The sequence below is a fragment of the Lissotriton vulgaris genome, chromosome 4_1, assembly GCF_964263255.1.
Source record: "Lissotriton vulgaris chromosome 4_1, aLisVul1.2, whole genome shotgun sequence".
Taxonomy (NCBI): domain Eukaryota; kingdom Metazoa; phylum Chordata; class Amphibia; order Caudata; family Salamandridae; genus Lissotriton; species Lissotriton vulgaris.
Genome location: NC_141691.1, coordinates 416,399,165 through 416,425,373, shown reverse-complemented (window position 1 = coordinate 416,425,373; position 26,209 = coordinate 416,399,165). Strand labels below are relative to the sequence as shown.

Sequence of the window (26,209 nt, the reverse complement as noted above, 5' to 3'; positions counted from 1 at the left end):
TAGATCGTGAATAGTGAGGGAATAAGAGTTTAATAGTCTGATACTGGCAATCTTCATGAGCAATGAGATCATATCAGTATCTAGCAGTAGCATTCCTCATCAGGATTACAGCTCTTTAAATAGGACTGTAAATGAATTGTTCTCCAGTCCTACAATACTATCAATAGTACATTGTCTTATGTAATAGTATGGCGTTAATAGGTTTAATAAGAAGATACTGACAGTGCGTATGAGGAATGTAATACTTTCAGTAACTTGCACTGGCACTCCTGACCAGGACGTACTTTCTTAGAATCACTGACAGATTATCGATTTCCAAAAAATCGACCTACTATAACATCGAGTCTCTAATATCGATAGCACTAATATCGACACCCTATACTTAACATGTAAACTACAAAAATATCGAGCGAACTATATCGATGCACAAAAATATCGTCTACAGAAATATTGTTAGCATTATTTTCGAATACCATAATATCGACACTCAATACTACATATACCACACTACAATAATATCGAATACAAAAATTTCGATAGCACTATTTTCGTCAATATCAAAATATCGATAGCTAAATTATACTCCTTTTTTATATATAACACCAATAAATCTATTCTCTAAGTAATACACACATTTCTAATGACTTCACTAATGTATTTTCAAATAATTAAGTAACATTTAGTGCACAATATTGGTTTATCGCTAACTGACGCAATTTGTATATAAACTCTTTGTAAACATACTTATTTAATACTTAGTACTCATTTTACATAAACTTAATTTATAACAAGAGTTTTATTTTACATAAATATATCATTTTAATTCCTTAACATAAACTATATAAGAAGATATATCTTAAATGTTTTACTTTTAAAAAATTCAAACTAACCAATAGTAACTCGTCTTTACATATCTGACCAATCAGATGGCAAACTTAATTACACATAGACTATATAAACCAATCACAAACAGCCATACAAGTTGCAGGAAATATTCTTCGTGACCACATACTGCCAATTTTGGGAGCACCATCTATATTCTTCTCTTCAAGAAAATTCGTCCTAAAACTACAAGTAAGTAATCATATAACTCTGTTAATAAATTCTAATTTTTTTGTCTATTAATTATAGACCAAGATTTGTAACCTAATTTGTTATTTCTTTATGTACTTTACCTTTAAACAGACTCTACAAACAAATCAAGTTATACTTCAACTTCAAGATACAGGACACTTTACATTTTAAAAAGGTATCTACATATGTTTAACATTTACTTAGCGTTATTAGCCAATTATTGTCCTAATTTAAAACTCTATACTTTGTTTCTTAGCCTGTAAATCTTAATACATATTGTGCAGGCAGAATTTTTTGAGGAAAAAAAATTACAATGCTGTGCAAAAAATGTTTTCTTCCTGTTCTTAAATATGTTTTGATGTGCTTTTACTCATAATACATGTGTCATCATCGGTTCTTTTTAGCAATTAAGTAACAATGCTTTATAACAAATGTGTATTATTTATATAACATATAAACGCATTAGTAATTTTCATCAACTTTCTCTCTAAACAGAACACAAAGGTACAGAAAACAGATAATTCACATCAAAGAACAAACATTCTGCTACTACTATAATTCTCTTGGTAAGACCATAAATAAAACATAACTAGTCTTTATAAACTCTATGGAATGCACTAGAAATAAAATGCCTCTTGTTATGCATCTGTTAGTATAATCTTCCTGTTCTTAAATATGTTTTTTTGTGCTTTTACTCATAATACATATATCATCCCCGGTTCATTTTAGCAAATAAGTAACAATGCTTTATAACAAATGTGTATTATTTATATTACATATAAACGCATTAGTAATTTTCATCATCTTTCTCTCTAAACAGAACTCAAAGTTACAGAAAACAGATAATTCACATCAAAGAACAAACATTCTGCTACTACTATAATTCTCTTGGTAAGTTCATAAATAAAACATAACTAGTCTTTATAAACTCTATAAAATGTACTAGAAATAAAAATGACTCTTTTTATGCATCTGTTAGTATAATCTTGGAAATTTCTCTTTTTACATTCAATTAACAAAACTATTTTTAGAGACATTATAACGTAAGAAATAAGTTACCAAGCCAAAAATGGTAACTTTTCCTATAACATACTTAATTATTTCTCAACAGACCGTGGCAATACAAGAACAACATCTAACTGAACAAGCATCTACTTTCGATAAATAGAACATTACTGTTGGTAAGTAAATTACTAGAAGAATACTAGCTTTATTTAAAATCTTTTATACATTTCATATTGTATTAATATTTGTATATTAACTTTTCTAGATACCAGAAGTAAAGAATGACTGATGATGCAAGATTTATTACATCTCAGAAAGGGAAATTTTTGTTATGCTATATGGGCTACATTTATACTCAAGAGAAACAAAAAGACCTTAAAGTGAATTGGAAGTGTACAAAATATTACTCCAATAAATGCTATGGCCGTGCTACAACAAGGGAAACTAGTGTTATAAATACCACTGAACATAATCACCCACCAAACATCTCCGAAATAGAAGTGAGATCCACTCTTGAAAATATCAAGGAATTAAGTACCAGATCAGAATTACCTACCAACGTAATTCTGAAAGAATTACTACCTAAAGTTCCCAAAGAAGCAAGAGGTCAGCTACCATCTATTGCTACCATTAAAAGAACAATAGCAAGAACCAAAAAAGCAAGTAGACCCAATATACCAACTCCAAAAACTTTTGAAGAAGTCATAATTCCGCTAGAGCTTGTAATTACTCATAATGAGGAGCCATTTATATTTTATGATAATCATAGCAAGGACAAAAGAATAATCATGTTTGCAACTAATAACAATATAAAAAAATTAACTGAAAGTACTACTTGGATGATGGATGGTACTTTTTCTATATGCCCAAAACCTTTCTACCAGTTATACACAATTCATGGGCAATATCATAATACCTGTATCCCCTTCATATATTGTTTATTACCAAACAAACAAGCCACTACTTACTCTGAAATCTTACAAAAAATAAAGGAACAAAGTTCTGACTACTTCCCAATGAAAATCATCATAGACTTCGAGCAAGCTATGATTAATTCTATTTTGAAAACGTACCCACACACATCCATTCAAGGATGTTATTTTCATTTCAATCAATGTCTCTGGAGACATTTACAAAAATCTGCCCTTAGTGTTGAGTATGCAACAAATATAAATTTTGCATACCAGATCAAACATCTCATTGCTCTGGCATATGTACCAGTAACTGATGTGGCCGAACATTACAATTTGTTAATTGAAAGTCCTTTCTACACCCAAAATGAGCAAAGACTCGCCCCACTTTTAGATTACTTTGAGGACAACTGGGTAGGAAGACTACATAGGTCAGGCCACAGACGCCAGCCAAAATTTGCAATTCCCTGGTGGAATGTCTATCTACCAACACTCAACCAAGAAGCAAAAACGAACAATGCTGTTGAAGGTTGGCACAATGCCTTCCTCTCTTCTACTGGACGTACAACACCCACATTACACAAGCTAGTCTCAGCTATACAAAAAGAGCAAAGCTTTCAGGAACTACGTATGCAGCAATCAGTCATACAACTGAAACCAAAACTCTCTAGACAAACTGTTCAAATGTATTTATATCTACAACAGCAAGTCCAACTATATCCGACAACAAGAGGACTGGAATATTTAAAAATGATAGCCAAAACATTGAACTAATTGCTATAACTAAATTAATTGATAGAGATCAAAAAATATCCTTAATTTAAAAAAACACATATTTTAATATAATAAAAAATATTTATTTAGTCTAATTTATTTTTTAACACTATTCTAAAAAGACTAAATAAATATATTATTATATCACAATATTTGTTTTTTAAAACTGCTTCCATCCAAATAAAAGAACATAAATTTAAAACTTACCTTTAAATAGAACATCATAAAGATAATCCTATATCCGACAATACAATGTGTAAATATCAAACACTTAATCCAACGATTCATTAATTATGTTTTCTTTAACTCTGCAAAAACTATCCATCATCCAAATTAAACGACTATTTAAATGCCATTTACAATAACGACTGTTATCTGAAAGTGTGATAAAAATATCACAGAACTCAAAATATAAAGGCAGAATGTAAATCATCTCCGTTCTAACAACTGAAACACACTTCCTTTCCCTTTAAAAAAAATTATCGGAAACGGAAATAGCTGTTTCAAAATACGAGAAAAAAAAACAGCTAAACAATCCCACCGACATAACACTAACAAATATCCCAGAATATTTAAACATAATATTCCTATTTATTTATAATTTCATTAAATTATACCACATACTCATTAACTCCAACTATTTTAAATGGCTCAAAAAGTCGTGACCGAAAATACGTATTGATTCCACTCCATTATATGTAAATAGTCATACTTTAATTCTCAACCCCAAAATACCAAAATATAACCTTTTATTATAATTTACAATACTTTAACAATATAAAAGTAGATTCGTACCTACTCAAAGGTGAACCTGCTTCCAACCGCGACTTTCCATTTACCAAAATAACGCAAAAAGACAAAGAGTGGTTACAAAAGAAACGATCCAAATAATATGTAACTGTGAAAAGAACTACTATAAATGTCGATTATTGTTATATATATGGCTCGAAATTATGTGTAATGTTAAAAAAATTGTATAGTATATTGTGAATAGAAAATGTTTTTGCCTATATATTAATTATATATTACATACTTTTAATATTTATTACATTAAGTATAAAAAAATAAAAATATTTAATGTAATATTTATTAAAATTATTATATAACTAAATGTGTAATATTGTTTTTGTTTATCAGATTTAGATGTTTACAATATGACTAATATGTGAAAATTGTTATTATTAAAACGTATTTATTAATAATAATAATCATACATAAGAATATTGTAATGTTAAAAGAATCATTGATGATGATGTCCATGTTCTAATTAGGATATTTATATTATATTATAATTTTAAAAGTGTTCATATGTTAATATCATCATCAGTATATCACTATATATATTAAAAATTAGTGACTTATGTTTTTCATTACACATGTTGATGTTTTATTAAGAAACAATAATAGTATTATGTATGTATAATATCATACATTACATTATGTGAACTAACCATTTTTTCTCTACAAATTTAAAGTACTTGTCAAGAAAATTACTATAAAATGTGATTATTAAAAAGACATTGTCCTCCATTTTTTTTATATGTATACCAAAGATAGCTTAATAAAATGTATATATGTTCGTATATTTCAAGTGTTGAATAAAAAAATTTACTGGAAAGAAAACTGGTGTCATTATTTTGTATTACCTATGACAAAATCATTTTTATGAATTTTTGCAAAAGTATTATAACTGTAATGTTATATCTATTTCTATATACCACATGTAAATAAAGAACATACTATACACTGAAGTTATAAAAATTATTATTCATACACCCATATACATATAATATCAATTTTTGAAAAACACATAATTAAATGTTTAAATATTCCGACTCCAATAACCAATTACTTTCGGTAATTGCTTCTCAAAAACAGTAATTAATTTACAATTAGAAATGCAATCACCATTTAATTAGAGTAAGTGCAGAACACAGAACATATAAAATTTACTCTTCCAACACCAATTAACAATTAATTTAAGTAACTGCAGGACATTAAATATGAATTAATTACTATAAAAAAAGAAATGTAAAAAATGAATAATTTATTGCATTAAAATTAATTTAATATAATAATTTTAATTTAAAAATAATCGTAATTTATGTTTTCCCTGTACCCCTATAATAAAAAACTGACCCTAAAACCTAAAAATACCCCTTCACCCACAAACTAAAAACTGACCCTGAAACCTCACAAAACCCCTTTACCCACAAACTAAAAACTGACCCTGAAACCTAAAAATACCCCTTTACCCACAAACTGAAAACTGACTCTGAAACCTCACAAAACCCCTTTACCCACAAACTAAAAACTGACGCTGAAACCTTACAAAACACCTTTACCCACAAACTAAAAACTGACCCTGAAACCTAAAAATACCCCTTTACCCACAAACTAAAAACTGACCCTGAAACCTGACAAAACCCCTTCACCAACAAACTAAAAACTGACCCTGAAACCTAAAAATACCCCTTTACCCACAAACAAAAAACTGACCCTGAAACCTGACAAAACCCCTTCACCAACAAACTAAAAACTGACCCTGAAACCAAAAAATACCCCTTTAACCACAAACTGAAAACTGACTCTGAAACCTCACAAAACTCCTTTACCCACAAACTAAAAACTGACCCAGAAACCTAAAAATACCCCTTTACCCACAAACTGAAAACTGACTCTGAAACCTCACAAAACTCCTTTACCCACAAACTAAAAACTGACGCTGAAACCTTACAAAACACCTTTACCCACAAACTAAAAACTGACCCTGAAACCTAAAAATACCCCTTTACCCACAAACAAAAAACTGACCCTGAAACCTGACAAAACCCCTTCACCAACAAACTAAAAACTGACCCTGAAACCTAAAAATACCCCTTTACCCACAAACTGAACACTGACTCTGAAACCTCACAAAACTCCTTTACCCACAAACTAAAAACTGACCCAGAAACCTAAAAATACCCCTTTACCCACAAACTGAAAACTGACTCTGAAACCTCACAAAACTCCTTTACCAACAAACAAAAAACTGACCCTGAAACGTTACAAAACACCTTTACCCACAAACTAAAAACTGACCCTGACACCTAAAAATACCCCTTTACCCACAAACAAAAAACTGACCCTGAAACCTCACAAAATCCCCTTTACCCACAAACTAAAAACTGACCCTGAAACCTTACAAAACACCTTTACCCACAAACTAAAAACTGACCCTGAAACCTGACAAAACACCTTAACCAACAAACTAAAAACTGAGCCTGAAACCTAAAAATACCCCTTTACACACAAACAAAAAACTGACCCTGAACAGTTAAAATACCCCTTCGCACATACACAAAAACCAGACCCTAAACGCACAATATTTACCTTTGATAAAACTAGCCACCCTGACCTACTATAAACTCTACATCCCACTCCTAAAAATATGATACATTTATTTATTTAATATCTACTACATTATATATTTTTGATTCTTTTTACTACATACACAAAATACCTCAAATTAGAACAACAACCTAATAGTGTTCATAATTTCGTATTTGAATAATATTTATATAAAATTTCGTTTCGAAACTAAAATGAAATACAACGCGAAATTTTTACTTCTATGATTAGAGTATACTTTGTTTATACACTACCCACCCTTATCCCCTTGAAAATATACATCCCACTCATAACATAATTAGTCAAATATTTTCAGAAAATATATGAAAATAGTATAATTACAAATATATTTTAGTACATAAACAACAGCAAACTTAAAAAATAAATACTATATTCGAATAAAATCGATATCATTTCGCAAATATCGAAATATTAATTTAAATTTTGGAAATTTCGCACATTTTTTTGAAATTGCGAAAATGAAATTTATATAATTACCCTCTATATTTTTAAAACACTACCCACCCTTATCCCCTATAAACTCTACATCCCGCTCCTAAATTTATAGTACAAATAATACAAATATGTAATGTAATATTTTATTATTTAAAAAGTTTTTATTTACATACACAAAAATTAATCATAATGTTTAATTAACTCCCTAAATTTCGAACACATTTCGACTACTCCAAAACAATTTTTATAAATATCGGAATTTAGAAATCTAAAGGAAATGCGAAATTTAATATTTTACAATTTCACTATACTTTTTTAAAACACTACCCACCCTTATCCCCTATAAACTCTACATCCCGTTCCTAACATTAATATACAATTATTTAGTAAAAAAATAAATATTTAGATATATGTACACAATTTATTAATATATATCCAAAATCAAAGAACAAATAATTTAACAATACTCAATAATTTTATATAAAATTTCGCATTTTTAAATATTTTGATTAAAATTTCGCGAAATTATATATTTACTTCAAATGCGAAATTTATTATTCCATATTTACACTATACTTTTTTAATACACTACCCACCCTTATCCCCTATAAACTCTACATCCCGCTCCTAGACTTCTTACTAAAAATAATAAAATTATATATAAAAATGATCTTATATATAAACTACATATAAATAAATCATTACTTAACATACTTTAAAACATCACTTTAACATATCGATATTTTTGACAATCGATATTTTCACCATCGATATTATTGATTTCGACATTTATGTCTTCGATATTTTTAACACACACATAAATCGATATTTTCTACGACGATATTTTTGGTTTCGACATTTCGTACCATCGATATTTTGGACTCGATATTATGGTACATCGACATTAACAACTCGATATTTTGACTGTCTACCACTTTCTTACTTATGCCTACTACCCCTCCTCGAGGATAGGCCATCAACCAGGACTCCCCAGCCTTCTCTGCCCTGAGCTTTTCTTTCAATCTGACTTCCGGTGTAACCCGTCTCCTTGCAGTCAGCCTCGAGGCCACTGTGCCAGGTGTTTCTTGGCCTTTTCCTTTTCCTGTCAGGGTTTACCTGGGGGTATTTGATACTCGCTTGTGGAGGGCATGCTCTATCCAGCCCCAGCATCTTTTCAGGATTTCCTTATGAGCATGGAGGTGGGAAATCAGCTGCCATAGGCCACTGTTGCTGATATTGTTTTTCCAGTAGATATGGATTTTCCTCAGACAGGTGTTGATGAAGGTCTGGACTTTGTTAATGGTGGTTGTTCTCCAAATGTATGCTTCATACAGAAGGACTAACTTTAATTTGATGTTAAAGAGCCTGAACTTGATTTGCAGTGTTAGGTCCTTGGAGCTCCAGATCTTCTTAAGCTGAATGTAGGCAACCCTCGTTTTGCTAATTCTTGCCTTGATGCTGACATCTGTGCCACCGTGCTTGTCTATGATGCCTGGTAGGTGAAGGCCTGAATCACTTTCGCCTGCAGTTGTGCTGGCTATGTTAGCTTTCAGAATCTTGGTTTTCCCCCTATGGATGTTGAAGACAAGTTGTGCTGAAGTGGCTGATACATTGTCCGTCTTCTCTTGAATCTGCCAATGAGTATTGGAGAGCAGGGCCAGGCCACCTGCAAAGTCCAGATCGTAAAGCTGCGTCCAAGATGTCCATTGGATCCTATTTCTTCTCCTTGCTATGGATGTCATCATGGTCCAGTCCATGGCCAACAGTGAGAGAAAAGGAGAGAGAATACCACCCTGGCTGACTCTGGTCCTCATTAGGAAGGCTTCAGTAAGTTATCCTCCATGGACTATCTTGCATGTCATTCCCTTGTAAGAGTTAGAGATGACTCTTACGAGTTTATCTGGCACACCATAGTGGCAGAGGAGTTTCCAAAGGGTCTCTCTGTCCCTGCTCTTAAATGCCTTCTCATAGTTGCTGAAGTTAACATAGAGGGGGGAGTTTTGTCCCATCGATTCCTCAATTATGATGCACATTGTTGCAATCTGGTCTGTGCAGGATCTATCTTTGTGGACGCTGTTTTACTGGTTTTTTATAGCTGAGATTTGACTTGTTCCTTCATTCTGTTCACTGTGCCTGAGGTTGATAGAAGAGTTTTCCCTCTCTAGTTTGCGCAGTTTCTCAGGTTACCTTTCTTGGAGATCTTTATGAGCCATCCCTCCTCCTAGTATAATGGTACTTTTTCCTCTTCCCAGATTCTTCTAAACATGGGGTAGTACATGCCTACTGATGTTTCAATGCCTGTTTCAAGGGGCTTTGGAGGAATGTTATCAGGTCCTGCTTCCTTGGTCGGTCTGCTGCAGTTGATTAACAAGTCCTTCTCGGCTGGCTTTATGTCTGGTGGAGACTGTGGCACGGGCTGGTTCAGCAGTTCTTCAAAGTGTTCCACCCATCTTCATTGTTGGCCTTTGTCATCCATGATTGTCTTCCCAGATTTGTCTTTATCAGGCCTTTTTGGCTTGCTGTATCTGCTGGAGAGCTTCTTTGTTATGTCATAGAGTTCTTTCAAGTTTCCATGGCTTGCTGCTTACTGTGCTTCTGTGACAAGACCATTGATGAATCTTTGCTTGTCTGCTCTTAGGCTTCTCTTTGCTTCCTTGTTAGTTTTGGCATATTTGCCATAAGCTTTCTCTTTTTGTGCTCTTGTTCAGCTGGTGTTGACATCAGCTTTCTTTTCCTTTCTTTCTTGAATTTGGCAGATAGTATTGGTGGAGATCCATTCTTTACACTGGTGTTTCTTGGGACCCAGTACCTCCTGGCATGTTGATGTCACTGTTTCTTTGATCTTCTCCCATTGACTTTCTACTGGGTCTCTGTCATCTTCTAGTTCTTGCAGGACTTGAGACTTGTTACTGAGAGTGACTCAGTGTTCACTCTTTCTGTGTACCCTTAAATAGGGTGGTGTTATATTACTCTAGTTGGTTTGTGGGTTCCAACCATACTTTCTTCATCTTTATTTTTAGCTTGGCCACAATAAGTTGATAGTCTGAGGCCATGTCCGCTTCTATCATCACTCTCACATCCTGCAAGGACCTCCGGAACTTCTTAGCAATGCAAATATGGTCGACCTGATTCTCCGTTGAATGGTCTGTTGACACTCACATTGCTTGTGTATTCTTTTGTGTGAGAATAATCTACCGCCTATCACCAGACTGTTCAGGGCACAGAGCTCTGTGAGCCTTTCACCATTCTCATTCATATTACCAAGGTCATAGTCGACCATGACTTCTTTGCAGCCAGCGTTTCCACTTCAAATCTTGGTATTGAGGTCACCCAGCAATATGGTGATGTCTCTCTCAAGGCATTTCTTCAGGATGGACTGGAGTCTGATGTAAAACTATTCTTTTTCCTCTTCTTTGTTGTTATTTGTAGGTGAATAGCACTGGATAATATTCATGTTGATCCTCTTTTTCTTTGTGCGGAAGGCCACTATGAATATACAAGTACTGTGGTCTTCCCGTTCAATCAGAGCTCTGTGGGCTGCTGGCATTAGCATCAGTGCTACTCCCTGAGTGTGTGGGGCATTCTCTTCCTTCTGTCCAGAACACAGCAGCATTCCTCCTGGAGCCATTCTTTTCGGCCTGGACTGTGCCATTCTTGTCTCGCTGATGTCAAGCAGGGCAGGTTGTATTTTTTCAACTCTGCTGCCATTTGGGCTGTCCTGCGTGTCTTGGTCTTCACATTCCATGTGCTGGAGGTGATGGTCTTGATCAAAAGCAGGTGGCTCAGATTTCCGGTGATTTGTTGCATTATCTGTGAAGGAGATTCCTCTCTCCCCAAGGTCAGGACGTCTTTTTGTTGACATTCCTGTAGCTAGGATTCTTTTATAAGGTGGCGTAGCTAGCCGAACACATAGCTCTCTTCCTTCCACAGAATGGCTTGGGACCGGCCATGGCAGACCAGGACTGAAACACTTTAAATAGGACCACACAAGTATTCTTTTGCAGTCGTGTAAACCTTCAATGGACATTTTCAATAATGAATAATGTGGAAATATTAGTTTAATAGGCCCATACTGGCAACCCCCATAAGCAATGTGATCATTTCATCATTTCAGTTACTAGCAGTAGCATCCCTCATCAGGATTGCAGCACTTTAAAACGGACAGTACAAATTTTGCTCTGTGTCCTGCAATATTATCAATAGAATATTATCAGTACTTAACAGTGTGGCAGTAATAGGTTCAACAGGAACATAGTGGTACTCCTATGGGGAATTTGATACCTTCAGTAGCTTGCAATGGCACTCCAGGTCAGGACTGCAGCATTTTAATAGTCCTGTAAAAGTTTTGCTCTGCAGTCCAGTAATAATTTCAATCGATCATTAACAGTACATACTAGCATGAATATAACAATTTCAAAAGAACCCTAGAGGCATTCCATATAAATAACGTATTGATTGCAGGTGGCAGTAATGACAATCCTTAGAAGGGCAGAAACAATTCTAATAGTACTTGCACAATTTAACCAGATGGCAATTCTTTAAAGAGGCTGTAGCAGACCTTTGTCAGCAGTACTGTAATACATTTGATAGGGCCAAATAAATACATCCCAGCAAGACTGCAACACTAGCTATATGGCAGTGCTAAGATTTGTCTGTAAGAGTTGTTTACAGGGAACAGTTTGGGCATTTTAGTGGAGGATGTGAAATAGCAAACATATGCTATTGGTGGACTTAACTCGTTTAATTTGCTCTAGTGTAATCAGGCAACATTACAGCAAAATTATGCAGCATTATACAAATAGAGAGAGGAGCAAAACCGAGTGTTTAGTGCAACCTAGCATCCAAAATGAACCAAACAATGCATTTTGTGCTAAGAAAAATGCAACAGAACATGACCAGCAACATCCTTAAGCTGCTCGAACTCTTTCTGTTCTCATGAGGTAGACATTTTTGCCCCAAAATACTCTAAATTACGCGAGCTGGCTTATTTGAGTAATTTTGGGTAATTTAATGTCACAAGAGTAAAGCATATTTATTGAAATTACTCTGATTATTCCACCGCATTTACAATTTTGGCCAGGCCTAATATTTGCTTATGGCAGACTCATATAAAGGACATTTGAAAGAAGTTGTCTAACATGTTTTAACTAATTTCTTTGGAATGTCATATGTGAGTTCACATGACACTGTTTGACACAGTAAAAGCTGTGTGATGGATTATAAAATGTACCGTGCACATGGAAAATGTGGGTCTTAGAATGAATACCTCAAAAACTTTTATTATGAAATGTGGGAAAGGCAGTGTAAAATGTAGGGACATATTCATCGATAATAAAAAGGTGGAATTAACCAAGACATTTTCTTATACAGGGATTTTATTTGACCGAAAAGGTGCATGGTCCGAGGCAGTTAAAGCTAGGAAGTTTTTATTTATGAAAGCTACGGTTGCCCTAGCTAATTTTGCAAGGAAACTGGGCAGAATACCTCCTGTTGAGTTGTTGCATATATATCAGGCAAAATGTGTTACTTCGGCTAAATTTGGTGCAGGTGTGTGGGGCTACTGCAACCCTAAACCCATACAGCTGGTTGAAAGTGCCTTTTTAAAGTTCCTTCTGGCTGTTCCAAGCAGCACCTCTACTCTAACTATACATGCCATTCTGAACTAGGGATACCAGTTATCTCTGACCTAATAAAAGTCCAACCTGTCCTTTTGTGGCACAGGATCTGGACTTCTACTAAAACTACTTTTAATCGTTATATTATAAAAGACAGCTTAAGCTACAGCGGGTACTGGATATCCAATGGCTAAAATACATGAAAGATTTTATGAACGATCTCGGGCATCCTGAATATTACATTGACCAATGTTCTATAATTTCCATCACCAGAAAAGATTTTAAAAGATATTACATGACGCTCCTGGAGACAAATAGATTTGCAGTTGAGGCATTAAGACCATCGGTACAGTCCAACCAATAGATATTGACCATTTATGGTATTCAGCTGTACCTAAAAATTACATTGAGGGGTTATGACTGACTTGTACTGACCCGTTTTAGATTTGGGATCTTTCATCGTTTAATAAGTTTCCCCAAAATAAACAATTGGTCCAAATCATTGTGCAATTGCCTATTGGATGACCTGTTCCAGCATTCAACAATGTAGGTCGTTTTATTTTGTAAATTCTATTAAAGCAAAGAAGGAAATGGATTTTTCCAATTTTAAGGTCATTGGGTCTAGGACAATGCCATCCAGCATTTTTATTATTGCAATTTTTAGATAACGATTGTTTTACGATCTTATATGAAATTCCTGAAGAAATTTGAGTGAAATTGTAGTAAAGTTTTTTAAAAATTCTGTACCATTCAACTTTTTTTTTCTTAAGTAATGTTATTTTATTCTGTTTCTGCTTGTGAAATTCATATGTGTTTTACTGTATACGTTTTTATGATTTTTCTGCAAAGAATCAAATAAAGCTTTTATTGAATATTTGGATTACAAAATGCCTTAACATACTATGTAATACAATAAAACATGTCATGACATAACATAAGATGGCACGGCATTACATGACATTCAATAGTGTAACATACATGTTTGATGGTCTAACTGCTAGACTGTTATTTTTGTGAAGAAACCACCTTCATGAAACTTTCCATGGATAAACTGCTACATTTTGAAATATTCACCGCTGCGGGAGAGGGGGGTGAAGTTCTTCCCACAGTTCTGTTCTTTGCAGTTGGATGGGCTCTGCTTTTTGAGTGAGCACTCTATAGGAGCTTCTGACCCTACCTACTCGGCCCTCCAAGCCCGTGACGCAATCCCTAATGTACTGTTTTGGATCTAGTGACTCCTACACTTTTGCAGTCCTTTTTTTATGCCCCCCTCAACGTCCCCCCCTTCCTGCCACCAACTATGGAACAAAATGGGTCTTGTAAATGTGCCCCAAAATGTGGTGCTCATTATTAGTACTACATTAAAGTAGTCGCTGATTCGCTGCAAGTTTTCTGTCAGCATTGCAGGAATGTTTTCTCACTTTCCTGTGTGAAAAAGCCATGGTTACCATTGCTGTCTCTTACTGAAGGGTCTTCGGTGGTAACAGCCTAGGACTATCACATGCAGTTCATGGCATCATAAATTGGACCAATGGCATTGCAGCAGGGGTCTCACTGTCAAATCTTTGAGCTGCTGGCAACGTCAACATCTAAAATAAAAGCCTTATCTATCATCAAATGAGGTCAGTGAATGAAGAGGAGGGTGGGCGACGCATCTGCTTTTGTTTCAACTTCACTCCTCTAGATTACGCCCTATGCCGCACTCCTGTTACTGATCCGTCAGCTCTCAGCATTCTGTGAGTGAAGAAAGATGCTTTTAATTGTCTTACTGTAATAACAATCTTAGAAACTGGAGGGGTTAAACGATCTCGTCAGTAGGGTGACTGAAACCTGGATTGTTGTTAAATACAATTTATATGCAAATAGGTTTTGTTAATGGAGATTTTGCTGACATGCATCTGTGACAGCTTTACCATGGTGGGTGCAGAAACACACATTTATGCACAGGTGGCCTTTTTCCACCCAATTTTGCTAGTAAAATCAACCACTTCTTTTATCAAGGCACCTATGGTTCAGTTTGCCCATCTATAGGTCAGCCAACTCAGTCATTTTAAGATTATGGTTTTGGCCTAGCATCAGTATATGATACATTCCTAAATAGGCAAGATTTTCCCCACCCTGCACTAATAGGACTTTACACTTATTAGTACGTCTCCGTTGGGCTAGGCCAGACATACATCACTGCTTTACACATAGAACGGTGCAAAACATTCGTTCGAGAGGAGGGGTGGGGAGTTTTTGGGGGGCTGCCAGTCCCGTCAGAAAAGGTTGACACCTAAAGGAGACTGTCCTTTTTTATGAGATAATTAAGTGGTCGGCGCATCGCGACGTCGGCTCATTTTGATCTGAAATCACGATCCAAGACATGACTTGACTGAAAGACTCACTTCAAGCCCCATGCATTGACCAACAGCCGGGTGGGTAAAACCAATTAAATAAAGTCCCTGCAAGGAGTGTTCTGTGCATGTCTGAGAGGGAGGAATAGTTTATTTTTGGGTGATCAAATTGACCATGTTATTTTCTCATCAACAGTGGCAATGACGTATATTAAGCACAGTCTCTCCAACGATATAGATTCTCGACGGAAGAAGGCGTGGGTGGCCTCACAACACAGCTGAGGGTGTCAGGGAAATGAATTGTTGTTCCCACTTTTACTTGAATCACAGAATGCATTTCAAAATCAAGCGTCATTGTAATGATAGTGTGATGCGAGACGGAGGAGACAAATGACAGCTAATGAGTTGTCATGGAAACATGCTTTCAACTAACTCACTTGTGTGGCCCATGAACAAGGTAATGGTGACAGAAACATTCCTCGGCTAAAAATAAGACAGTCAGCTCTATGAGCTAAGAAACACAAGGGTGAATTGCCATTTGCTTAAGTTGTGTAGAACCAACCCCAAAGCCATGCAAAAAGCTTCCGGAAATTCTTTGCTCACAGAAAGACAATGCATATCGGCGTAAAGAGCAAAACAGGAAATGGGGTGTACCTCTTTATCAGGTGCGCTCTGCTGTTCACGTAGTTTGAGTCAAATGAATAGTTCTCTGTCTGAAACAAAAGAAGGAAATACAGTGATATGTCAGAGGACTGCATACAGCAAACAGCGACAAAGCGAATGTGTGTGTATTTACCTGAAAAATGTATGAGGTAATGGGGTTTTGCTGTGAAAGTGGACAGAGCTCATAGAGAAAGTGAAAGCCATGGTAAACTACCCCCAGCCCCACAGTAAACACAAGCCACCCATCCCTAGAAGCTTGTCACTGTTGCATACTAAACAACAGCCAGCAGAAGTACCATGAGACAGACAATGCAAAGCACTAAATTAATATAGATTGTGTAGTTGTTGGTGTGTGGGCAACAGCTGCAGCCTGCTGTGGAACTTCACCACCCACTTGCTAAATGCAAAACGTTATCAATTGTGGTTGACACCCAGGAGAGGCTGATTAAGCTTGAAGCAACAACTTGGGTGGACAAAACGGTGGCAGAAGTGCATTCAGTTGTAAGAACAGTACGACAGTTGCTAAGGTAGTTCAGGTGGTGTCAAGGTTCAAGTCGGAATAAAAAGAAGTGGGGGACACACCAAGTTAGGCAGAATGAATGTGACATCACCATGTGTGACATCACTGCGTGTGACATCACAGGAAGTGACATCACAGGAAGAGCCATCAAGGCACATGACATCGCATCTAGCTTCACAGGAAGTGGCATCATAACCCATGTCCTCACAAGAAGTGACATAAGATCTTAAGACCTCACATATGTTTAGCAAGTCTATCATGAGTACATTTGAGCACATTACAATATTTAACAAATTAGATTTTGTATTGGGGTTGTACCAAAAAATTGAAGGAACTCCAACACAAAATCTGGGCCTCAAATTATACAGCTATTTTTCTTAAACTCTGCCACAAAGAAATTGGCAACAAGGAGAAACGTGGCAGTAAATCTGTTTTGCTTATTTGGTTTCAATTTACGTATCTTGAAATATCTTATGGGGTTAAGGCACCTGCTGCAGAGATCTTTGTGTGCCAGCTAATGTAACTCTTGAGGTAGCTGTGTTTGCCTAGTCCTACTTTTGAATCAAATTAGTGTAGAGGGTTATTATGTCTCCTGCAAAGCACATTATGTAACACACAGAAGACAGATTTGTATTTTATGTAAATGGGTAAGTGAGTTACTGCTTTTAAGACAGATTCTTTTGTTACTCGCAGTACATAAATTGTAATCCAACTGATATAGCACAAGAAGATATTAAGGACATGTGGCTCCTACACCTTGTAACCCTCACTGTCTGATGTACACTTCCTTCATAATTATGTACACACATATGATTTATTGTCAATATATAGTCTGCACATTTGATGTAAAGTGCTCTGACACCCTGCATTGGGATGAGTTGTGCTAAAGTGCTATAAAATAAATAAAACAAAATAGTGGTATTTAAATTGTTATTTGTGTAAATACTTGGGTCATCAACACATCCGACATTCTTACAGTGTATGCATATCTCATATACAGGGACTGAACAAAGTCAAAATCATTTCTCTCTTAAGTACCTGTGAAGTGATAAGATGTGAGCCTTTGTTTCCCCTCCATTGCATCTAAGTGTAAGGCTCCTGAAAGCTCGAAGCCCTTAACTTCGACTTTTGTTATGGGCGGGGCTGGAATCTGATAATCCCCTTCCCCGCCTGCACATTTCTGCTCAGGACAAAGGCAGACAACGTGCAGGTGCGGCTATAAGATTCCTGGTGCTAGAAATTACACTAGGGCGAGTTCAGTATATTTCCATAAAGTCCGGGAGAAGTAGGAAAGGAACGTGACCCTCCGCTGAAAGTGGCGAGCTTTGCGGTAGGGTAGATGGCACTGACCCTTAGAAAATATTGGGTAGACGGCGTCTATCCTCGACTCGAGTCCTGGGCAGTGTAAATATGGTGAGTACCTCCGCAGGCAGATAAAGGCTGCATGCACTGAGTCTTTCTACATGTGTTCTGCTCTGAAAATAGATTGCCATATCACTGGTGACCACAGAACAATCCAGAGGCGAAAACATCCTGCCCGCAATCCGTTGCAAACCTAATTGCTTGTATTCCCCGATGCAGCCCATTCTGCAAACGTGAATTTGATTGGAAGTTCAAAGGTACTTTATTATTAGCGTATAATTAACATCTTAAAATATTTAGAGCCTGGATATGCAAATGTCGGCAGGTAGTCATCCACCGCCGCATTTAAATATCATGCTTTGATTTTGCCTTCTGCCAATTTATGAAAGAGCAGCCTGCAGGGACAGTGCTGCGTTATCACCCGCGCCTCAGAAGGCGACCAGAATTATCAGCTCTGAGTGTGGGCTTTACAAAGTCGGCGAGGTGATCTTCGGGGATGGACAACAAAGGATCGCAGGGAGGTCACCTTGTCATCCTCATTTGGACAGCAGATCTTACATTTCCCTGCAAAGCCCAGCAGAGAAGCAAAACAAAGCAAAAAAGAAGCATTGGTAAAACCAATATGTTGCAACATATGTAAAAACATGCACTTACAAATGCTGTTCACATGCAGTACCTGCAAAAAATCTGTTTATCCTTATAAGCCTGCAGTATTGGCTTTGTCGATACTGCTCAAGCAGTAGCAATAGTGAGTGCCTTATCTAAAGAATGGATATAGATGGTAAAGAATAGAATGCAAAAAACAGCGTGAAGATAAGTCTACTTTCCAGGTGTAAAAAAGTCCCTCATGTAATCCAATGGAAGAACTTCTTGGAAGGTGAAATGACATGCCAAGCAGCCAATAGCATGAAGTGTGAGAGTGATACTGCACCTGGTGGAGCCAAAGCCCACTGTATGTATATTTTAAAGAATTGGTAACTACATTTGCATAAAGTTGTGTTTGAAGCTAAACCTACAAAATTTCTCCACGATCTCTGACAAATATTCTTTCTTGTTGCCCTATGCCCAGTTTTACCCTGAAACAAATGCATATATATTAGATGGGGTATATAAAAAACCTCAATAAAAAGGATCCAGGTTTTTTGCTTTAAAAATGACTTGTTAAACCTTAGCTTGAGCAGAACATAAGTAAATATATTATTTAAAAATAGCTTTGTGGCATTGCTTTCAGTTTTATCTGATTATGCTTTGTATACAGAAATATTGAGCATAAAATAAGTGTTTTTCAGTTAAGCATATCCAAACATGATACTTCTAAGTGTTTTAACAGTCAAACCGTTGAGGTTGGGCTGTTCGTTCAACAGTTGGCCAAAGACTGATTCGCATATGGCTGGTCTCTGTCTTTAGTGGCACTGATGAGCTAAAACTGATGAAATCGAATGTCATTGAGAATAATTACCAGTAGCTGAACTAAATTCAAGCTTATCACCCATCACCTTTTGTGCCCTTTTCATATGAAGCCCAAATCATAATCAATTAAATCTCGGGACTTTGGGTTATTTAGTGAATGGTGTGCGGGCTCGCGACATGAAGGTGTTGTGTTGAGAGCACTGGAGCCGGAAGTCTTCCATATAACCACCGGGCTTTCTGTAGTGCCCAGTATTGTGCATTGAGCTAGAAAAGGCAGGAGCAAAGATAGTGAGGAGACAATACTCATTCAGTCCATTGCCTCTATCGAGTTATTACATGTGCTCCATCTTTGGGTTTTACATTTTTTGTGTTTATGGGTCTGCAAGCTTAAGAACATGTTTGGTTGTTTGCTTGCACCATACTAGATGCTATGGACATTCACCTTGACAAGCCAATTGCTTATTATAGGGGGAAAAGTAAGGGTATTTGTCAAAAATGGGCACAACACCAATGTCGCCACATCCCAAAAGCTTCAGAAAACATTTCTTCAGATTAAAGCACACACCTCTATTCTGATCGATATCAAATGGCAGTAGTTTTGCATATTAATTTCAGAATTTAAATCTGCGTGATTAAATGTTTCTCTATTGTGCAGCTGGTGGCAGTTGATAAAGGCAGCCTTAGTCAACTCATCACCATGAGCAAGAGAGGTGCAATCTGCTGTTAATCCAGTCAGGCACAAAGGCTGCAGACACTGTACAGGAGGAGGCAGCCGAATCAGTCATTAATCTAGAATCAAAGAGAGCTGCAGTCCCGTGGCAGACTGTCGCGCCAAGATAATACAGTGGAAGCGGTGTTGCTTAAAAGTGACCTTTTCTGAAATACAATATCTAATTTAGCAAACAGCAGTCTCCCGGTGAGAAACATGTTATCCTGTTAAAGCTGGTGGGGGGTGTTACATGCAGCACAGCTCGGTTATTACTTTCACGTAGTAATTACTGCTGAGGAGTCGAGCAGGAGATTTACTGCAAGCCCCCGTGCCCGCAGTTGCTGCAAACTAATCACTGCATAGCAACACCGTTGAGCGCCTTATCATGCAAAAGAACACACGTGCTGGTAAAGAAAGAAGTCAGAAAAAAACATGGAGTCAAATCTTTCTGTCTGCGCAGAAGAGCGTTCTAGGCTCTGCCGCTTGACATCCTCCCCAGTCAAGCAAGGCAAAAGAATGGGTGTTGGGAGTGAAAGACGAGAGGTAGAAACCTGCCCCGGGTAAAATGAAAGAGATTGCTCCAGGTTAGAGGACGCACTTTGTGAAGAAGCTTGAGGAAGCCACCCACAAAGAAAGAACATATTCGGCTCAATTATGTAAAACGATTCACTACATGTGAATGGGCTGTCTCACGGACACAGCTGGTGTGCTTGTGTCTCATATACAGTGAGTGTCAGGCGAGCAGACACACATCTCTATGCAGTGCGCCTGACAATATCAGTGGCACCACAGCGTTGGTGATGTGTAGGGTGACCAGGCATCCCCGTTTTACCAGGACGGTCCCTGTTTTTAACCTGCTGTTCCAACAAATTTCAAGAAATTTAGCTCATGTCCCCGTTTTTGGAGAGGGTCGACTGAAAATAGTGGGAGGTGTTTTGTATGTTTTACAAAGCAGGGATACTGAGCAGTTGTTTCAAGAAAGCAATTTAATTAACAGGTAAGCTACTGGGGTTAAAAATTGCATTTTATGTATGTTCTTACTGCCTGTTCTGTAATTCTCTGCGGACGAGCACTCTCATCACTTGAAGTAAAATTGTAGTCCTTCTTCCATTTTTGTGAAATGTCCCGGTTTTTGGCTTTAAAATTCTGGTCACCCTAGTGATATGGGCAGTAGAAGATGCTGTGAGGGCAGAGTGGAGAGGCAGGGTTGAACAGGCGGACAGGAAGAGGGGTGAAAACAGAAAAAAGAAAGGCTTGCCACTCTTCTTCGTGTCCTCGCTGCAGCACAGGATCCCAGACTGCCCTGCAGGCAATCCTGACTCTGCTCGCATGTTTGAAAGCAGCATCAGGATTGGCATGAGCGCTGTGAATTTGTGCTCCCAGAGAGACAGGGAGCCTGTGCTTTGCTGTCTCCAACTCAGCAACGCAGCTGGGCTGGAGACAGCTCAGTGCGCATGCAGATTTGGCCAGCCAAAGATGGTCGGCCACACCGGCATGTGCTCTGATAGCAGTGCCTACCATTCCCTCTGCTGACTGCCCCTGCAATGGCCCCGCCCCCAAGATTTGAAGTTGAAAAATAAAACAATAATAAATCCATTTTATAATAATTTTATTTTAAGGTTTTGAGGCTGGCGGGGGGTGGGGGGGGGCGATACTCCTCGGCCAGAGCGGAGGAGCCACCACTGGATATGGGCCAGGTACTATACCATCCATCAGAATGTGCAATCTATCATAAAATATTCCTGCAGAAAAACGAGGTCACTGACAGAATATCAGTAAAGATTGTGTAGACAGAATATTGTGATAAAAATATCGAGAGCCAAAATATTAAGAAGGTAAGTGCATGTAGGTAAGTAAAGATTTGCTATTCTTCACTCCACATCTACATGCCATGAAGGTATATATATATAGTCAAGGTACATATATGTGGAGTTATATGTATTATAAACTCTGCTTAGCTATAGAAACTTACCTTCACAATATTTTTGTCCTCCTTATTCTTGACAAAATATTTTGTTCACAGGATATTTTTTTTCTCAATATTTAGTTTAAGCACTCAAAAATAGTAGGACAGGTGCTTCCGCGGGACCTAAAAATGGCAACGTGCACAGAAAAACCACTTGACCCCTTAGTTGAATAATAATCCAGATCCATAGGCTGCCACTGTTGTGCACAATCATGGGGTCTCCATCCTGACACAAGCAAGTGCCCTCCACACACTGCTGCGGCCGACCGAAATCCTAGCACTGTTCATTACATAAAAATCCATTTTATGGTGAAATGTGAATAAAGTATTACAAAAAGTGTTATCAAGAAACTAGGAAAGAGTCCCCTTTATGATATAAACAAAATATTGAAATTATTGCTTAAATTGTTTTACAAGTATATTTAAATAAGTTAAAGGAATACCGTGAAACGAGGATTGCCCTGACAAATATTCAAGGCAGTTTTTCTTTTACTATTAATGCATCGCTGCTCCACTGGACTTTCTGATGGTAAACCATTAAGGCGTCCAATCTTCTCTTTCTGCTATTATTCAAGAATTTATCTCGATTCACATCTTTTGTAGCTGAAAAGATCACAACTTTATGAGGGACAGGTAATCACTGCTATCCAACTTTGAATAGTCTAGTCATTACTTTAACGCAATGGTAGATAGGACTTATTTTAATGGGGTGAAGTCCCATTAAAATGAGCGCTCCCCCCTGTCACTAGAGCATTCTATACTACAAAAGACCTGTATTGCTCTTTTCAACCAACTACTGCATTTCACCAAGATTGATATTTATGAGGGACTGAAACCAAGCTGTCCAAGAGACATTTTTAATTGACAGTGAAGCCGATAGAATCACGGTCAATCATAAAATACCAAATGGAACTGCTTTATTGTAGCATAGAGCCCCCACATACTTTTAAAAGAGGACATTCTTACTAGTTAATGAAACATAAGGTACTTTTTTGCCCCTTATTTCTCACTAATTCGAACTATGAAAAGTGACTTACTTTATTTACTTAAACGCGTTCTATAATATATAGAGAGTTTGGCCAACAACTAGATACTTCAGCCACAGAAACTATCTGATGTCAATAACAAGATTATTTTCAAAAATCAAAACAAACATAAGATCCCATTTCCACAAACGCCTTCTGTCCTCACATTCAGGAATAACGGACCTCTTCCAAGCACAACACCTGCCTTGCCTAGCTAATCAAGAACTGTACTCAGACACAACACGAGCACCTGCAAAATTATCAACCATTCCCTCAGCGTAGAACAAAGTCTGTGATATGTTTTTACACTGTGACATAGGCCTTTAACATCCTATTTCAAATCCCCAATTTATCCTAAACCTTTTAGACTATTTAAAAAAATGTACATTGATTTATGACTAGTTATATGCATATGTTTTGCATATCTGCTATTCTTTTTGCAATTCACTACGGGGGCCCCAGAGCAAGCTATAGTTGCCATGTGTATTCTCTTAAAGCCTATTGTGGACTGTCCGCAGAGTACAGCATGGCCAGACTTAAGGTAAATTTGCAATTGCACAGTTGCAGCCTTTCTTTACGTATCTTTTTTTTTCAGAAATATTTTTCTAAATGAAGACATTTGGTCCCCTGAAACAATTGACCACTTCTTGAACCACTTCTTGATCTTCTTGTTAATCAGTGAAACAAGTTGGGGAAATGTTATCTTTATCACCTGCAAAGCTTTCTGGTTGCCCAAGTTCTGCTAATTTAACACCAGTCATGTGTCTGCCCCTGTGGTAGTAAAGTTAGTAGGTATGATGGATTATGTATAAATTAACATAACTCCACTCACAGCAAATTACGTCAATTTTATTTACTATGAAGACATAACTACTCTTCGGATATCAGTAACAGTAACACACGCTGCTTCGTCATTGCTTCTTTGTTTTGGAATAAGTTCGCTAGATACATTCCAGAGTAATCACAATCTTGTAACTTGTTTCTTCTATACCACTTAGCATCGGAGGGGGAGCACATGCAACCAGAACTGTCATCAAATGGCTCAAACACTGCTTGCTCTATTTTTACTCTTCACCTATTATGGAAATGGAAGATACCATGTGGCGACATGCTATGGCACATCTTTTGCTAAGGCTAAGGGAAAAGTGAGAATTCAAGGCCCTCTTACTTTTAACAATTAGTTAACTATGGGACAAAGGAAAGCTATTATAATGTTTCCTTCTTGACTACTAATTAATTCGGTAAAATATTCTCAGGAATGTTCACATGCTAATTTTTTTTCTGCAGCATTTTACTTTGGAAGGGTGCAGAGGGATGAAGTGATTGATTCGTTCTTCCAATTTGTACCCAGATTATATACAAATCTAGCAGTTTATGCCAGTTGTGTATGTGCTCCTGTGATGCTACCACATTTATGAAGGGTGGTACCTAATTTGCACAAATGGATTCCATAGTCCTATTTTATATGTAATTTAGGATCTGCCACCATTGCATTTACATTGACACTGTAAGCACTGACAGCAGAACTTCCCTCTAAGTTTCATCACATTACACAACACCTCAGAAGTTGGTTATTGGTGATTCCTTGGGATTTGTATATAAGGAGTGACCCCAAGACAAGCTCTTTTCAGGAGGCCTTCAGACTCAGAGACCCTCAATGTGATATCTTCACCAGAAGGGAAGATAAGATCTTTACCAAGGACAACCTCGAGGTGTTCTCTTGAACACGTGTTGTGTGTGAGTTTTGACGCACTCCCCTGCCCATACCGGAAATGACTATACTCTGCTGCTTTAAGCTGGAGCTAAGATAGGCAGAGAGACCACCTAGGCCTGTTAGGCTCCATCTCATGATCCACTACGGAGCAGTGTTGTTTAGGCTACTTGGATTGGCTGAATAAATAATAGAGTTTATTATTGAGGACATTTAGTTGTTCTAAAATAAATATGACAATGGTTCAAAGACGCTAATTTATATTGAAACTCAACTATAACTTTATGAACTACTTCACCAATGATAGCACTCAGCTCAACATCTAGCACTCATAACTTTTCCATTGTATTCATAAATAATTTCATTTTGGGGTATAATTTAATGTATCCAATGTGATTGTGTTTGCTTTCCAAAAGTAGGTTGCCCCAAGCATATGGAATACTAGGAAAAAAAATGGGGAAAACAGGACAACCTCACTCGAGTGTTACCCCTTTCCATCGTAAGAATCTCCTATCAAAGAAGCATTCATATCTCTGCTCTGCATAACAATATGTTATTCACGTAGCCTATAATTCTGGGCTTTAAATTGTCTCACCACTCTAAAAAAAACAGTGCCACAGCGAACTAACAAGCCGCCACCCATTGGCAAAGCATTGAAACAATATAGAAAAATTAGAAGTCATCCAAGTAGAAGAATATCTGAATGTTAGCCATCTACTACATATCAGTTGAAGCAAATTATTACTGCCATTGAAATAGTAGAGGACACTTTCATTATTTAAATGAAGCTGACCTTCTTGAAACCTTAGCAGCTTTGAACACTACCAATGGCTCTCCCACCATGCATGGGATATCTCAAAACAATACTCCAGGGGATCTTGTCATATCTAATGAGTAGATTGTGTACTTCCATATTTGCACAAAGCAGATTTCTGAACCACAGTTCAAGTATCGATCTACTGCCAGGCTGATACAGGCCGCAGATTGGACTCAAACGCATTGGTAAGCGTCCTTCCCTCAACTGCCTGTCCCATCCCATGAATCAAAAAATCAAACAACGATACTCTCCCAAGTGCAACTTCAAGCATGTGTCATCTATAAAACACACAGTATCACATACAGAAAAAGTATAGCACCCACTCCAGTGGCGGAAACAATATTGCTTCCAGCGCTCTGTGTGTCACAGGGAGCAAGATTGGAGAAGAAGAGCTGCAAAAAATGCCAAAAAACACTGAAAGCAAGTGTTCTCCATGCATCCATTTTGTACCCCATTTTTACT

General features: G+C 37.1%; 1 protein-coding gene across 5 annotated transcripts in view; it reads right to left on the bottom strand.

Annotated features, from left to right (window-relative positions):
* Positions 1-26,209, bottom strand: part of PCDH19 (protocadherin 19) — a 212,906-nt gene that overhangs the window by 95,804 nt on the left and 90,893 nt on the right. For all 5 annotated transcript variants that reach the window (XM_086918816.1, XM_086918817.1, XM_086918818.1 and 2 more), the window contains one exon: positions 16,219-16,277. In XM_086918816.1, the coding sequence (XP_086774942.1) occupies positions 16,219-16,277 (59 nt within the window). The remainder of the gene's footprint in view (positions 1-16,218; positions 16,278-26,209) is intronic.